Raw genomic sequence first — 16,515 nt, 5'->3', positions numbered from 1 at the left:
TCGGGGCTGCGGCACCGGCGGTCAAGTCACTGAATCAGGGAATCACAGAGTCACGGAATTACAGAATCGTAGGCTCAGAATCACAGAACCAGAGAATCAGTCACAGACTCAGAATCATGGAATCACAGAGTCATAGAATCCTGGAATCACAGTCACAGAATAACAAAATCACAGAATAACAAAATCACAGAAGCACATACCCTCAGAATAACAGAATCATGGAATCACAGAGTCATGGAATTGCAGAATCACACAATCACGGAATGACAGACTCATGGACTCTCAGAATCACAGACTCACAAAATCACAGAATCACAGAATTACAGAAGCTGAGAGTCATGGAATTACAGAATCCCGGGATACCACAGTTACAGAATCACAGACTCACAGAATCACAGAATCACAGACCCACAGACTCATGAATCTCAGTCACAGAGTCATGAAATCAGTCACAGAGTCAGAGAGTCACAAAACTACAGTCACAAAATTACAGAACCATGGAATCACAACATCACAGAATGACAGACTCATGAAATCAGAGTCATGGAACCGCAGACTCATAGACTCATCAGAGTCACAGCATCAGAGTCACAGAATCTCAGAATTACAGTATCTCAGAATCCCAGACTCACAGAATCATGGAATCACAGAATCACAGAGTCACGGAAACGCGGGGTCACAAAGTCACAATCACAAAATTACAGAATCGTGGAATTGCAACATCTCATGGCAGAATCTCAGTGTCACTGATTTACAATCATGGAGTCACAGAATCACAGACTCATGGACTCACAGAATCATGGAATCACAGCATTACAGACTCACATAATCACAGACTCACATACTCATAGAATCACGGAGTCGCAGAATCCAAAGATCACGGACTCACACAGTTAGGAAATCACAGAATGACAGAACCACAGAATCTCAGTATCACAGAATAACAGAATGGTTCAGGTTGGAAGGGACCAGAGTGGGTCATCTGGTCCCCACTCTTTGCTCAAGCAGGGTCATCCCAGAGCACACGGCACAGGATTGTGTCCAGACAGGTCTGGAATATCCCCAGTGAGGAGACTCCACACCCTTTCTCGTCTCTGTTCAGTGCTGGGTCACTGCACAGCAAAGAAGTTCTTCCTCATGTTCAGGTGGAACTTCCTGGGCATCAGTTCCTGCCCGTTCCTCTTGTCCCATTGCTGGGCCCCCCGAGCAGAGCCTGGTCCATCCTCTGCCCCCTCCCTGCAGACCCTACAGACATGAGTGAGGTCCCCTCTCAGTCTCTCTTCTCGAGGCTGAACAGCCCCAGCTCCCTCAGCCTTTCTTGGTCATGGAGATGCTCTATCCCTTCAGCATCTTTGTCTCCCTCCACTGGAGCTGCTCCAGGAGCTCCATGTCCCTCCTGTCCTGACGAGTCCACAGCTGGACCCAGCACTGGACACAACCCTATTGCTGCTCTTCTGGCTGATGACTAAAAGAGGAGAAGGTAAAAATCCATCTGTTTCAAATTCCCAGTAGCGGGATCATCCTATTTTCCCCACCAAACTCCAGCTTTCCCCGGGATCTGGCTATCAGTCTTCTTCCCACTTGGCACAGCCCACGGATATCCTGGGAATCCCCCTGAGGGACCCCCACACCGGCCTGAGGGCCCCGCGCCCTGTCAGCGCTAGGTGGTAGCAGAGCATCGAGATGAGGAGGGAAAACAGGCGGCGTTTTCCTGACAAAAGGCTGAAAATCCCGCCTGGAGATGTGCGGGCTCCTGCGGAGCGCAGGGAGAGCGGAGCACGGGATGCTGGGAGGGAGCAGGGAAGGGGATGAGGGTATTTGAGGGGAGAGGATGAGGAGAGGGAAGGGCTTCGGGAGGTCTGAGGGATGTTGTGTTTGCACAGTGCTGGGAGGGTGGGAGGGAACAGGTGAGAATTTCAAGGAGAAAGGTTCGAACTGGGTGTAAGGAGGAACTTTTTCATCACCAGACCAGCCAAGGGGATCTCAGGAAAAGGTTCTTCCCCCAGAGGGTGGTCGGGCACTGAACAGGCTCCCCAGGGCAGTGGGGACGGCCCCAAGGCTGCCAGAGCTCCAGGAGCATTTGGACAACAGGGGAAGAGTGGGATTGTTGGGGTGTCCTGTGCAGGGCCAGGGGTTGGACTGGGTGATCCTTGTGGGTCCCTTCCAACTCAGGACATTCCATGATTCTCTGAGTGTCAGAGTGTGTTGCCTGAAGTTGTGTCATCTCCTCCTTTGGAGGATTTGAAGACCCTCAGCCACCTGGGACCTCCTGGGGTCCTTTCCAGCCCAAATTCCTATAAAATGAGCTTGGAATTCTCCCATGAATCTCCAGTGGCTTCTAGAGCCCACATCAGCTTAAACATCTACAGCTTCCGGAGACAGGGAATTCCAAAGCTGAATTACATCCCATGTGGGGAACTACTTGCTTTTGTTTGGTTTTTGCTGTGAGCCAGAGCCTCGCTGGTGCCACCAGCTCCTAAATCTCCTCACTGGTGGTGCCCTAGTCAACCTCTGGATTCTGGTGGATGAGGAACCTGCCTGTGAGCAGAGGGGAGATGAAACAACAGGGCTGCAGAGGGGGAGAGAACAGGCAGCGAGGAAAAACAGGCCTCCAGAATTGAAAAAACCACCAAATGATAGATAAAACTGAAGGGATATGCTGGAAATGGCCACGGGACCTGGTCTTGGGATTTGTGGGCTGGTAAAAAGCTTTCCCTGGAAACCTCTGGGTCTGTGGGCTGACATGAGGATTTTTGGGGTCACAGTCAGGACTGGTGTGTGCCTGGGGCCTGAAGGGCCAGTAGGGGTTTCAGGGAGGGAAAAGGGAAAGGGAAAAGGGCACACGGTCCTGTGTCCATGATCATCTCACCTTCCTCCCCTCCCTGGGTGGCTTTGGCACCATCCCACCAGATCCCGGCTTGGGATTGAAAATAGGATTTAAACCGTCTGCTCCCACTGCAACCTCCTGCCTCCAGGGCTTTTTTGGAGAGCTTGAACTGAGTTTCCTTCCTACAGGATGTGCTGGGAGTGCCCTGCAGTGCCTGGACCTGCCTGTGCCTGTGGTTTGGCCTCCCCGGGGGTCTCCCGAGCGTCCTGTGCCAACCAGCAGCTTATCCCGTGGTTTGGAAAGGGGTTGTGTTGGGATATGGGCTGTTCCAAAGCATCTCCCCAGCCCTGCATCTGCTGCCATCACCTTCCCAGACCTATTCCAGCAGCTGCTGTGCCTCAGGGGACATTCCAGGTGCACTCAGGGGTTGTCCATGTGTCTGGCCGTTGGAATTACAGCAATTCTTGCCCCTGAGTTTTTTGGGGGAGCACATTCCACATGGAACTCAGCTGCAGGGTGTTTTTGAGGATGGCATGGAGCATGGGACAGGCAGGATACCTGTGCGAGGTGCACAATAATTTACTTTATTTTATATTATTATTTTATTTTTATTTTTAATTTATTTTTTGGGTTTTTTTAAATTTATTTTTTTTTATTTTTTATTTTTTTTATTTGGCTTTTGTTTATATTTTTAATTATTTTTTAGTAATTTATTTTTATTTATTTGTATTTATTTATCTATTTATTTTATAATTTTAATTTTAATTTTAATTTTATTTGGTAATTTATTTTTTATTTATTTGTATTTATTTATCTATTTATTTTATAATTTTAATTTTAATTTTTATTTTATTTAGTAATTTATTTTTATTTATTTGTATTTATTTATCTATTTTTTTATTTTATTATTTTTATTTTTCTTTTATTTAGTAATTTATTTTTTATTTATTTTTATTCCGTTTTTAATTTTTAAATTTATTTTTATTTTATTTTTATTTTTTATTTTAATTTTTATTTTATGCTATTTAATAATTTTTTGGTTTATGTTTTATTGTTTGTTTTTTTATTTACTTTTATTTTTATTTCATTTTTAAATTATTTATTTTAATTTTATTTAGTAATTAATTTTTAATTTTTATTTTATGTTTTGCTTTTTATTTTATTTATTATTTTCACTGTATTTTTATTTTATTTTTATTTTTTAATTTATTTTCAATTTACAATAAGGTGATGGATCTAAACACATCATCAGGGACAAGGTGATGGACTCCAAACCAACTCCCATATCCCTCTGCCTCCCTAAAAACAATCCCTCACACCCTGTGGCTGCCTCCTCATCTCAGCCCTTCCTTACTGAGCTGAGCTTTGCTCTCTGCTCCTTATCAGCTCCATCTGCTGATTAAAGCAACTTTTAATCTTGATTTGACTCCTCTCACTGGCTGCTTTCCCTTTACCACAAGGTCTCCATGCTCTTCCACAGCCATCCTTTAATCCATTATCCCTCAGCCACTGCTGAGACTTCCCCCTCCAAGTGTTCCCACTTCCCTGGCAGCAGCTCGTCTCCCACCTCCCCACAAAGGCTGGACATTTCCAAAAATCCTCACCTCAATCCAACCTGCAGCTCCCATCAACTCGAGTTACACACATTCCCTTTCCCAACTTTCTGTGTCTCTTTAACCCAGAAGAGAAATAATTAGGAAAACTTCATTTTGGCTCCAAAGCCGAACTCCAAACGTGCCGTCGCTCCGGGCCGGGAACACCAGGGCACTGCAGGTGGAGCTTTGGGCAGGGATGGGGTTGGATTGGTGGGGTTTGCTCCCCACACCTGAGCAGGGCTGTAGCCGGCAGCTCCCATCCTGATCCTGCTCGTGCCGCTGGAATTCAGCTGATTCAGTGGCCTCTGGGCTTCAAAAGGCACCTTCAGTTCTCCAGTCAAAGGCTGTGGCTAATGAGATCCACGGGGCAGGATCTGGGAACGCCGGGCAGGGCTGGGAAATGTGCATCTACGAGGAAGGGCGAGGGCACAACCGCCTCCCTCTGTTCTGGTTTGGCAATTCCTTCCCCGCAGATCTGGAAACGCTACAAAGGAGGGGGAACAACCACCTGCCCCTGCAGATCAGCAGCCCGGGGGGATGTGGCTTCCAGCAGCTCCCAGGTGATGGAGACTCTCCCTCTGGATTTTATTTCTCTCCTTTTCAGATTCTGACCTGTTTGCTGACCTCAGGAATGATGTAAGGTGTGTTAACTTTACAGACAGTACATTACACATGATATATTTCAAGGATATATGATTTAATTCTGATTAATAGGATCCCACCAGGGCGTTGCGTAGCTCCGCTGTTATTCCAGGGATAATCTCCTTGGCTTGGCACGTCCCTGGTTGTTATTTTACAGCATCAGAACTACAAAAACTGTATAAATCAGGGAAGGTTTGAGGTTGAAAATGTACAGTGAGCACTTAAGACACGTGATCTGCTGCAGCAAAGGCATGGTGATGTCCAGGACTCACCTCCAGGACCCTGGGAGCTGGATGATTCCAGGGAATGTGGTCATTGATGAGAAAGGAAAAGCATTGCTGCAGGGTTACATCCTTTCCTTGAGTAGGTTTTTGCTGTTTGTGGATCAACTGCTGCCTCGTGGAGACCAGAAAAAGAGCTGGAACAGCTCCTTGAGAAGCCAAGGAAGCACCCATGGAGCAATCCCTTTACCTTGGTTTCCTGGGAAATAAAAAAAAAAAGGCTCGTGAGGAGAGATTTGGGAATGATGCTGATGAATGTTTTGGATGGGATTTGCCCCATCTCACTTCAATTGCTCAATAATTGGCCCTTCCAAATCAAAATTCATTAGTCAACAGATAATCAACAGATCCTAAAATCCATGAGATAATTCCTGTCTGCAAGTTCCTTTGAGAGGTGACAGCTCAGGCTTATTAGTTCTTAGGCCATCGTGTTTTTTGAGATGAACTCGTCCTTCCAAGCATCCAGGACAACTGGGAAAAGGAAACACCGAAGTCTGGGAGAGGGAGACTCACTGAGTTGCCTTATCAATGATTTGGAGCAATTTTGGGAACAGTTTCTTCATGGGAAGGGTTGTAAAGCACTGGAACGGTCCCCATCCCTGGAAGTCTTCAAAAACACATGGATGTGGCACCTGGGGACATGGTTTAAGGGTGAACATGGGAGTGATGCTGGTTGATGGTTGGACTTGATGATCTTGAAGGTCTTTTCCAGCCTTAATGATTCTGGGATTTTGGCATTCCCTCTGGAATGTGAAATGTTGAGGATTCCTGGGCGTGCTGTGACTCTTCCCAACACCCGGAAAGGTTCAGTTTTATCCCAGCTCTCTTGCTCTGGGATATGACCAGGCAAGGAGTTACAGTTGCTGAGCATTCAATCCCCTTATCCTTAAAAATTGCTATTTGTTGAATTTACTGGGAAATTCCTTAATCCCAGAAAAATCCCAGTAACAGTCCCTGATTTACATCCTCCTAAATAACAAGTGCCAGCTCCCCACACAGATCCGTGTGCTGCAATCCAGAATGTGGGAATTGATTTCCTTCTCACTAACATGATTGAAAAGATGGATTTGCCTTGTTCAACATGAGGGAGAGAAATTCTGTTTCCAGCACAGCCCTAACCGGCTTTTTCTTGGAGCGTTTTCCTTGATTCTCCTTTCTTCCACGCTCTTCCCTTGCCCAGCCTGGTGCTTTCCAGCTGATTTGGCAGGAGCCGGAGGTCGCAGCTGAAGGATGCGCTGGTGGTAAAGCACTCCATTTGTAGGGAGGGTAGAATTTCCATAATTCCCAGTGGCTGGAAGTCATCCCTCATCTTTCAGAATCCCATTGGTGCCCAGACAACTCCTGCGATTCCCTGGCAAAGCATCACAGAGCAGCTCAGACCGTGGGATGTGCCCTAAGATTTGTCCAAATGATCCATAGAAAAGCTCACAGGAGGTCCAGCAGCCCTAGAAAGGATCCAAGCAAGTGTCTCCATGGTCAAAATTCCAAGTGAACATTTCAGAGGTGACACATCCAGAAGGAAAAGAGGATAAAGCACCAGCAACGGGAAACCAGGTTGAGATCCCAAAGACCAGCAGCAACATTTTGTTTTCCCACTACCAGGCAGAGAAGTTTCTGTCCAGCTTGGATGAAGGACACTCTGGATCCTCCCTCATTCCGAGTTGGATCCTTGGCTGGATGTAGGAATGTGCCAGGGCTGAGCCTCGAACACTGGAGATGCTGGAGGGAGGAGAAATAATGTCGGGATCAGATTAACTCAGGCAGAGAATTCACATTCTAAACCTGTTTAGGTGCTCAGCCAATCCTTGGGATTTTGGTGGCATTTAATACCTCAAATACCTTTACAAATCTGGATTATTTCCCTCCGTCATCTCATTATAGAGAAAATCAGCATCAATCAAAACATCTTGACTTTTCCTGCCACTTCCTGGCGATCTGCAGACATTCCCTGGCAAAGCCCAGGTAGAGTTTACCTTGGGAAAAGCCTGGCAGAGTTCACAAAGGTCCTGGAGAGGTCACCGAAGGAATTAAAATGGGATTTGTCTCTCTCTGATATTAAAAAAAAAAAATTACATAGTTTTGCCTTGCAAATTGCACCTCATCCAAATGCAATCCCTCAGGGATCATTTCCTTGGGATTTTTTTACCACAGTGGTGTTTGTAAGGAGTTTGCTTCCCCACTAACCCTTTCCTCACACACAGAATTCCCTGCCACGCAGAGGGAATTCAGCTGCAGCCGAGGCCGGACGCGGCACATCCCGGCAGGCACCAGTTCCCTCCACCTTTCTGGCACCAGTAACAGTCACTGGGTGGCCACATCCCTGCAGGAATTCCCTGTGCTCCCACATCCTCTCTGCCAGCACTAACCCCCTCTCAGCAGCACCTGCAGTTTGGTTCCCAGAAGCTCAGACACTCAAACACCTTCTTCCCATTCCAATTCCCTCTGGAGCCGAGTGATGCATTCCTGGGAAGCCGCCCCAACCCTGCTGCCAGACCAGCAGAATTCCCTGGATTGACTGGAACTGTCAACACCATATCCAAGGCCCAGAGCCTGCCCTTAACTCTGGATGACTTGGTCCTAATCCAGCTCACAACATTCCCACAGCTCTGTCCAGGTGATGGAATTCCAGGATGAGGGTCCTCTTTTGTAGGAACCTTGTATGGCTTTAGCACAGGGAGGGACTGTGACCCTCTGGCCTGATCCTGATGCTTTTATGGCCAGGATGCGTTTATGTCCCACTTCCCACATGGAGAAGTCTTTGTGCGTTTTCCTTAGGCCTCATTCATGGAATCATGGAATTATTTAGGTTGGAAAACCACTCCAAGATCGAGTTTAACCGTTCCCTGAGCACTTCCAAGGCCATCACTAACCAAGGTCCCCAAGTGCCACATCCACAGGGATTTTAAATCCCTCCAGGGATGGGAATCCACCACTGCCCCAGGCAGCTGTGCCACATCTGGAAAACCCTTTCCATGAAGGAATTGTTCCCAATATCCAATCCTATATCCAATCCAATCTTTCTCATCCCAGTGCTTTCCCCTTCAGCTGTGTCTAGATCCTTTCATCTCCCACAGGAGGATTTGTGATCACTCACTTCCTCCTCATGGAGATCAGCCTATGGACCTGCTAAAAATGCAGGATTCCAGGGAGACCCAGAGGGATGCCGGAGCTTTCCACGTGTTCCATCATCTCCCTTCTAGATGGGATCACCAATAATTACTGGACAATTGTTGCCTTGTAGGAGCTCTGCCCATTCCACCGCTGTGATCTCCCTGAAAATCTTAACAGTGTCCCATCAGAATCCTATTTTCCATTGCTCCCTCCAGGTTCTTCATCCTTCTTGCACAACCGAAAACCCTCAGGGGTCACAGATTTTAATCCTTATGGACTAAAGCCATAATTAAGCCGTTAAAACCCACTTGTGAACCGAGAGGACTTTCACCAAAACCTGCACAAGTGTTGGTGCTCCTCAAAGGTACCCAAAAGACTTTCCCAGGGGGCTGCAGACACTGAGGACCTTGGGGAGACATGGAGAGCTTCCCAAGCCAAGCCCAGACTGAAACGGCACGAGATTCTTTGGGATGGTGTCATTCCGCCCCCTTATTTTTGGGAGGCATTTCTGAATCAGCTGCTTCCTCAGCTGTTCTCTGCCTGGAGTTCACTGCTCTGGGCTGGAATTTGCTGAGGGCTCTGGTTCCAACCCAACCACACCAGCTCCTCCTGGATTCTTTCCAGGACCTGGCAGAGTCCCTGGACTTTGGATGGAGCCCACGGCCACATCTCTTGCTCTGCCGGGCAGTGTTGGTGAGTTAAACCCGTGTGGGGCCCGTGCCAGTGTTCATTCCAAGATGACAGCTGGGACAGGTGGGTTTGGGAAGTGCTGGATGTGACATCTCTGGCCATAAGTTCTCTTCCGATGCAGCAAATCCCCATCATCTGCATTCCCACCATCCCTGTCCTTCCCCCACAGAAACACCCAGCCAGTGTCACCTCCTTCCCTCTGGGCTCTAAATGTAACAGCTCTGCTGGTGACAAGGACAGCGGGATTGCTGGATCCCAAGCACAGACACGGGCTGGGGGATGAAAGGATTGAGAGGATCCCTGAGGACAAGGACCTGGGGGTGATGGTGGATGAAAAGCTCAACAAGCTCCAGCCCAGAAACCCCCCGTGTCCTGGGCTGATCCCACACCAGGGGAGGGGGGATTCTGCCCCTCTGTCCCCGCAGGTGAGACCCCCCTGCAGAGCTGCCTCCAGCTCTGGGAACAACAGCAGAGGGATGTGGAGCTGCTGGAGAGAGTCCAGAGGAGGCCCTGGAGATGCTCCAAGGGCTGGAGCCCCTCTGCTCTGGAGCCAGGCTGGGAGAGCTGGGGGGGGGGTTCACCTGGAGAAGAGAAGGATCCAGGGAGACCTTGGAGCCCCTTCCAGTGCCTAAAGGGGCTCCAGAAGAGCTGGAGAGGGACTTGGGACAAGGGCTGGAGGGACAGGACACAGGGAATGGCTTCCCACTGCCAGAGGGCAGGGAGAGATGGGAGATTGGGAAGGAATTCCTGGCTGGGAGGGTGGTGAGGCCCTAGCACAGGTTGCTCAGAGAAGCTGTGGCTGCCCCTGGATCCCTGGGAGTGTCCAAGGCCAGGTTGGAGCAACCTGGGATAATTGAAGGTGTCCCTGCCCATGGCAGGGGGCTGGAACAAGATGGTCTTTAAGGTCCCTTCCCACCCAAACCATTCCATGATTCCACGATCTGGATATTGCCAGGCTCTAGAACAGCCTCCCCATGGGACAGGACATCTTACTGACATGGAGCTCTGCTCTCCATCCTGGTGACATCTCCAGTCCCTCTCCCACGTGGCTTTGGTCTCGGAGCTCGGACGGGTGCCGGTCGTATCCCGGCGTTCCACTGGGAGCTCTGGGCCAGGGCCTTTGCCGCTGCCTTGGGGGGCAGGTTCCCAGCGGAGCGATGGGCGGCCCAGCTGGGACGAGCTGGCGGCTTTGGAAGACACTCAGGATCTGCAGGGAGCCACGTCTGGGAAGAGAAGACAACATCAACATCCCAACAGCTTCAGAGGGACTGGAAAGCTTGGAATCCACTGAGAACTTCCATAAATTCTACACATTCTGTACATTTTATCCCTAGATGATATGAGCACTTGCAGTGTCCTGTGCTGTGGGATTAAGTTTACCTTGAGGACAAAAAGACCTCAGAAAGTGATGCCAGTAAAGCTGAACCCACATTAATTAATTAATTAATTCTCTGCAGCAATCCAGATGTTAATTCCCCGATTTCTCCCCCCCCCTTCCCGTGCTCGTGGCTGTGACTGATCCCAGCCTTGCTTGGTGTCTGGAAGTGTCTCAGTGTAAAGGATGAAATCTATTTTAACAGAAGATCAAAATTCAACAAAAAATAATAATAATAATAAAAATTAAAAAATCTTAATATCACAGTTTATTCCTTGAGGAAGATCCCCAAAGATTCAAAAAACCCCACAGGTTATTCAGACCAACAACTTGGGTTTTTCGGGCTGATACAAATTGTTTGGCAAGAACAGTGAACAAACATTATCATGTTGAGTAAATAAAATTCAAAATAGGGTTTGCAGAAGGTAAATGTACATTGGGCAGGACCATGTGTAGGTGCTGGGAGCCCTGGACCTTCATCTTCTGTCCATTATAAATGTGATTTTCACTCCAAACATCGATTCTCTCCCCACTGCAGAGACATGGGGGGGTTCCTGTGCATCCCTAGGAAGGAACGTGGCCCTAATTCATTCACAGCCTTAATTAACTTAATCCATCGCAATTTACTACGCCTTGTAATTGAGCTAATTTACTTTAATTTATTCTAAATGAAGTGGTCGCACTCTGTGCTTTCCACGATCACTAATAAACTCCAAAACCTCCCAGGTTTTCCAGGGGAGAACTGATTCACCCCATGCAAATGTGGAGCCGGTGGATGCAATTCCAGGACTTGGGTCATCACCTTCATTAGGTGTTTTTATTCCACTTTGGTGTGTTGTTGCCTCCTGAGCCGGGAGCTCCCTCTAATAACCCTTTTTCCATCTTTATTATTGGCTGTAATTCACTTTATTCTCACCTACTTTCTGCACTTGAATCACTGATCTATTCAAGGGCTGCCTTTTAATTTGACTTGATGTTTGCCTGCCTTGGGCACTTATTCTTTCATCATGGTCTCTTTTTTTTCTTCTAAGGATTTACTGAAAGATTTGCACATTAAGCCTCTTTATTTGGACTTGATTAAATAAGAGCCTTTTCAAAGGTCTTCATTTCAGCAAGGTTTTCCAATGCTGCTTTAATAACAAATGGAAATTAATTTTGCATTATTCCTGGCGAATTATATTTATATATATATTTATTTTCTTTTTCTATGCACCAGCCTGGTGTAACCTCAGCTTTATTGTCTCATGGTGCTGTTGTCATTAAAGGAGGTTTTGTGTGAGAATAAAAAGCACAGCTCTCCTACTGGAACGTGGATAACTCTAAAACCAGGAGGAACAGAAGCCTTTGGAATTCCAGCCCAAGGTGCTTGTGCCTTCCTGCTCAGGTTCATTAACTTTGAAGAGCAATAACTTTGGTAAAATCTGGGGGGAAAGAATCAAATTAACGTATTTTAGGCCTGAACTGAGATTTTTTTTTTCTCTTCGGGACTGACAACGAAACAGCTTTAAATGTGAAAGGGAGAGATGCGGTGGAATGAATCCGTGGAGGGACGCTCGGATCAGAGGGAACCATTGGAGAGTGGAAACTGTAAGACAAGGGCTGAATAATTACAATCATCATTATTTACATCATTTAACAGCGACTGAATCCTTTTCCTTGCAAACAGGCCGTATTTGGGTCGGGAGGAGCCTCCCCATTCCTGGAGACAATGCCTGTCTTTTATGCAAAACCTCCAACCCCTTCCCTGGCTTTCGTGGAAAAACACATTCCCAGGTCTGCTTCCCGAAAGCCCCCGACACGCCCGTGAGCACATCCCTCTTCCGGCAGTTATTCGTTGCCACATCCACAAAAAAACCGACCCCATGGAGTTTTCTAAAAGCCGAACTTCCCGAGGCTCCTCTGATGGAGGGGATGCCCTATTTTTGCAGCCCGGAGCACAAAGAAGCCTCAGTGCCAGAGCTTCGCTCGGGCTCAGCTCGGCGACAACCCAGCGACAAACCGCAGCCATCGGGAGCTGTGGGCAAAGCAGGGAAGCTTTTGGGAAGGGATGTGCCCCGAGGGAATTGTGCCAGGGCTGTGTGGAAAGCGTGGAAATGGAGCCTGAGCAGAGGGAGGGAGGGGCAGGGAACAAGGTCACTGTCCCCATGCCGACAGTCGCTGTCCCTTCCTCACCCACGGCAGGTCCCCCTTGATGATTTATAAATATATATTTATAAACAGTTTGCCTCCATTTCCTCTTTGATTTAATGTTGGATTGGATTTTATGGCTCTGGACCTGCAGCTGGGCTGGGATGAGGGATGAGGGAATACCAGGCACGTGCTGCTCTTGGCTGCTTTGGGCAGGTGTGTGTTGGGTGGGGGGATCCTGCTCCTTTACAGGAGAAGTGGGGCTTTCTGAGTCTTTCCACCCTTTACATCCATGATTTTGGACTCCTCCTGTGCTTTTCAGCCTTCCTTCCAGGAGCCCAGAGGCACTGGGAGACACCCTCGGCCTTACTGCTTGAAATTCCCTAATCCTGTCTTGTGGGATTGGAATGTGGAAGGGGGAATGAGCCCCTTCAGAGGGGCGGCTGGACCTGACTGAGTTCTTCAAAGACCTTCCCCACAGTCTGGATTTTACTCCTGAGAGTGGAAAAATGTGCCAGCTGGACATATGCCAGTGGGATTCCCTGAATTTTCACACTGGAATATTCCTGTCGTGCCAGTAAATTGGATTGACTTTAATAACAGCGGCATAGAAATGTCTAAATTGATAAATTTAGGTACATCTACAAGCCCTGTGTGAGCTCCAGAAGAGTTTGGACAACGCTCTCAGGGCCATGGTGGGATTCTGGGAATGTCCTGTGCAGGGCCAGGAGTTGGACTGGATGATCCTTGTGGGTCCTTCCCACTCGGGATATTCTATAATTCCATGATTTTACATCAGGAGCACTTCCCTAAGTGAAAACTTGGAGCTCAAATATTCCTGGGAGTGCATGACATGGAGACAGTTGATCCAATTCCAGGCTGGAGATACTTGCCAGGGATTTCTCCTTCCGGAGCTGGTTGGATGCACGTCCCGCTCTCCTTTTCCTCTCGGCTGCCTGTCGGCTCAGGTCTGGGGTCTCCCCTCCTCCCTTCCTTCTCCTGCAGAGTCCAACACAACAGGATTAATAAATGCTCTGGAATTGCTTCCCCGGGATTGAGGAAAAGGAAAATCCCTCGTGCTGTTGCCACGTGAAAAGCCACAATTTAAGAGCTCACGTTTGATCCCACCTGGGGCAGCCCAAGAGAGCACAAATCACATTCTGGGCTCAGACTGGTGGGGTCTTTTTAATTTATGATAAGCGGTTTTTTAAGTTATGAGAACTTTCTAGCACTCAGAACACTCCAAACTTCCTGATTTAGGCAAAATCCAGATAACATGTTACAGGGAAATTCACACTCAAGGAGTTTAACTCAATCAATTTGAGAGTTTTCAGTGAAATCAGTGTAATTTGTAGACTAAAACAGGCTGGGGGGGGCTGCCCCTCCATCAAGGTGTTTATTCACTGTTTTTATAGCCAAATATATAAATATATAAATTTTAAAACCCACGTTAAATATATAAATACATGTAAATATACATTATATAATGATGCATATTATTATATATAACTATATAATTATATTCAATTATATATAATTACATATTAAATATAAAGATATCTAAAATACCTAAATATACAAATATATAAAATCATAGAATCACAGAACATCCTGAGCTGGAAGGGACCCACAAGGATCATCCAGTCCAATCCCTGGCCCTGCACAGGACATTCCCAGAATCCCACCATGGCCCTGAGAGCGTTGTCCAAACTCTTCTGGAGCTCACATAGGGCTTGTAGATGTACCTAAATTTATCAATTTAGACATTTCTATGCCGCTGTTATTAAAGTTAATACAATTAAGTGTCAGGACGGGAATATTCCAGTGTGAAAATTCAGGGAATCACACTGAGATATGACCAGCTGCCACAATTTTCCAATACTGGAGTAAAATGTCAATACAGTGAAGTGGCAGAACAGGAATATTCCAGTGTGAAAATTCAGGGAATCACACTGGGATATGTCCAGCTGGCACGTTTTTCCACTCTCAGGAGTAAAATCCAGACTGTGGGGAAGGTCTTTGAAGAACTCAGGCAGGTCCATCAGCCCCTCTGAAGGGGCTCATTCCCCGACCACATTCCAATCCCACAAGACAGGATTCGGGAATTTCAAGCAGCAAGCCCGAGGGTGTCTCCCAGTGCCTCTGGGCTCCTGGAAGGAAGGCTGAAAAGCACAGGAGGAGTCCAAAACCATGGATGTAAAGGGTGGAAAGACTCAGAAAGCCCCATTTCTTCTGTAAAGGAGCAGGATCCCCCCACCCAACACACACCTGCCCAAAGCAGCCAAGAGCAGCACGTGCCTGGTATTCCCTCATCCCTCATCCCAGCCCGGCTGCAGGTCCAGAGCCATAAAATCCAATCCAACATTAAATCAAAGAGGAAATGGAGGCAAACTGCACTCTGTTTATAAACACTGACAGCCAAGGGAGAAAATTCAATCCAGAATATTCCAACTGGGAGCAAACTGGTCATCCTGGTGGGCCTGATGGTTGGATTCGATCTTAAGGGTCTTTTCCATCCTAAAGGATCCTGTGACCTTTAGATAGAAAGGAGACCCGGCCTTGTGGCTGAAAATGAGGATATCAACCTCTCCTGCTGCATTCTGGTGTCCATCCCCATAGTGTCAGGGTGTCCTCCTGCAGCAGGTCCCCACCACGATCCCATTTCAAGGTCTGGAAAACGTAGGGAGTGAGGATGAGTTTCTCCAGGGCGTCAGAGCCTGGATGAGAACGGCAGGTCTCTCGCTGCCAGCCCTGAACTCGCTGATTCTCACCCCGTTTTCCTCCCATTTCCATTTCCCATAAGGAATATTTTTCACTCCCACAAGCCCAGCGGGCCCAGAGAACTGGGCTGGACATTCCAGAACGTGACAAGCGGGAGCCAAGCGTTGGGATTCCGAAGGGCAGGGATACAGCACGTCCTTCTCACGCGAGCGAGCCCCTCTTTGTCAGGGCTGCCGACAGAACAATTAACTGAAAGTAATTATTTTCCCGTTGGGTAAACACCCCAGGACAATATGCAACTGTGTTTTAGAGCCAGCCTACGTCCATAAATTATCCCACTGAATTAGTGCTGCCTTCCAGAAGCCTGAGCTGGCCGGGAGAGGTGGGGGGAAGGAGGTCGCATTTGGGGCCGAGCTGTTGCCATGAGAGGTAGCAGGGCCCTTCCTCGAGGCACAAGGACATGATCCTGGCAGGCATCCAGGGCAGGGCTGGAATTGGAATCCATTATTCATGCTGAAGTGGGAGGCAAATCTTTTGATTTATTGGCAGCACAAGCAGCAGATGCCTCCCAGCAGAACCGGGACCCAAAGGCCCCTCCTGGTCCCTTGGGGGCAGGTCAGAGTCCCACAGGAAGATTTCCTCACTCGTTTCCACACTTGAGATAAAAATCTATCACTTCCCCTTTGCAATGTTTCTTTGTGCCCAAAGAGACAAATCCTTCCTGATCTCTGGGAGAGTTTGTTTGGTTTTTTTGGGGGGGATATAACAAAAAGCTACTGGGACAATAAGGGCAGAAAACAAACCAGACCTACCAGAAACCACCCCTGTGACAAAATATGACACCGACAGTCACGGCCAAAACTCAGCTGAGGGATTTTGATAACCCCTTCCAGGCAATTTGTAATCCAAGCCCTGGCTGGGTCTCTTCCCTACCACCTCACCACTCCCTGGGCTGTGCAGCTGATCATTGCTCTTCTTAATTTCACCGCCCAGGGACTGCAAAGCTTCTCCCACCCTGTCCCAGCCCAACCCACCAACCTCCCAGAGAACATTCTGGGGGATCTCTGTCCCATCTCCTTCACTCCACGGAATCTCCTTCAGTGGTTGCTGCCACTCAGTTTTTAGAGCACGGGTTCGTTACTTGCT

At 47.8% G+C, this 16,515-nt stretch overlaps 2 protein-coding genes across 7 annotated transcripts in view; both read right to left on the bottom strand.

Moving 5' to 3' along the window:
* Nucleotides 1-4,498, bottom strand: part of ELP3 (elongator acetyltransferase complex subunit 3) — a 98,043-nt gene extending 93,545 nt beyond the window's left edge. The window contains exon 1 of the mRNA XM_027697768.1: nucleotides 4,478-4,498. The gene's annotated coding sequence lies outside the window, so the exon portion shown is untranslated. The remainder of the gene's footprint in view (nucleotides 1-4,477) is intronic.
* A 2,328-nt stretch (nucleotides 4,499-6,826) lies between these two features.
* The window catches only part of FBXO16 (F-box protein 16), a 32,326-nt gene continuing 22,637 nt past the window's right edge, over nucleotides 6,827-16,515 (bottom strand). For 4 of the 6 annotated variants that reach the window (XM_027697770.1, XM_027697771.1, XM_027697772.1 and 1 more), the window contains 3 exons: nucleotides 13,542-13,647; nucleotides 10,140-10,369; nucleotides 6,827-7,064 (listed from right to left, as the gene is read on the bottom strand). In XM_027697770.1, coding sequence (XP_027553571.1) covers nucleotides 6,941-7,064; nucleotides 10,140-10,369; nucleotides 13,542-13,647 — 460 coding nt within the window. In that variant the 3' untranslated portion in view covers nucleotides 6,827-6,940. The remainder of the gene's footprint in view (nucleotides 7,065-10,139; nucleotides 10,370-13,541; nucleotides 13,648-16,515) is intronic. The other 2 variants (XM_027697774.1, XM_027697775.1) reach the window with 1 other exon arrangement.

This window comes from Neopelma chrysocephalum, unplaced genomic scaffold, assembly GCF_003984885.1.
Source record: "Neopelma chrysocephalum unplaced genomic scaffold, ASM398488v2 Primary Assembly neopelma1_123, whole genome shotgun sequence".
NCBI classification, from domain to species: domain Eukaryota; kingdom Metazoa; phylum Chordata; class Aves; order Passeriformes; family Pipridae; genus Neopelma; species Neopelma chrysocephalum.
This window is presented reverse-complemented; position numbering and strand designations above follow the sequence as displayed.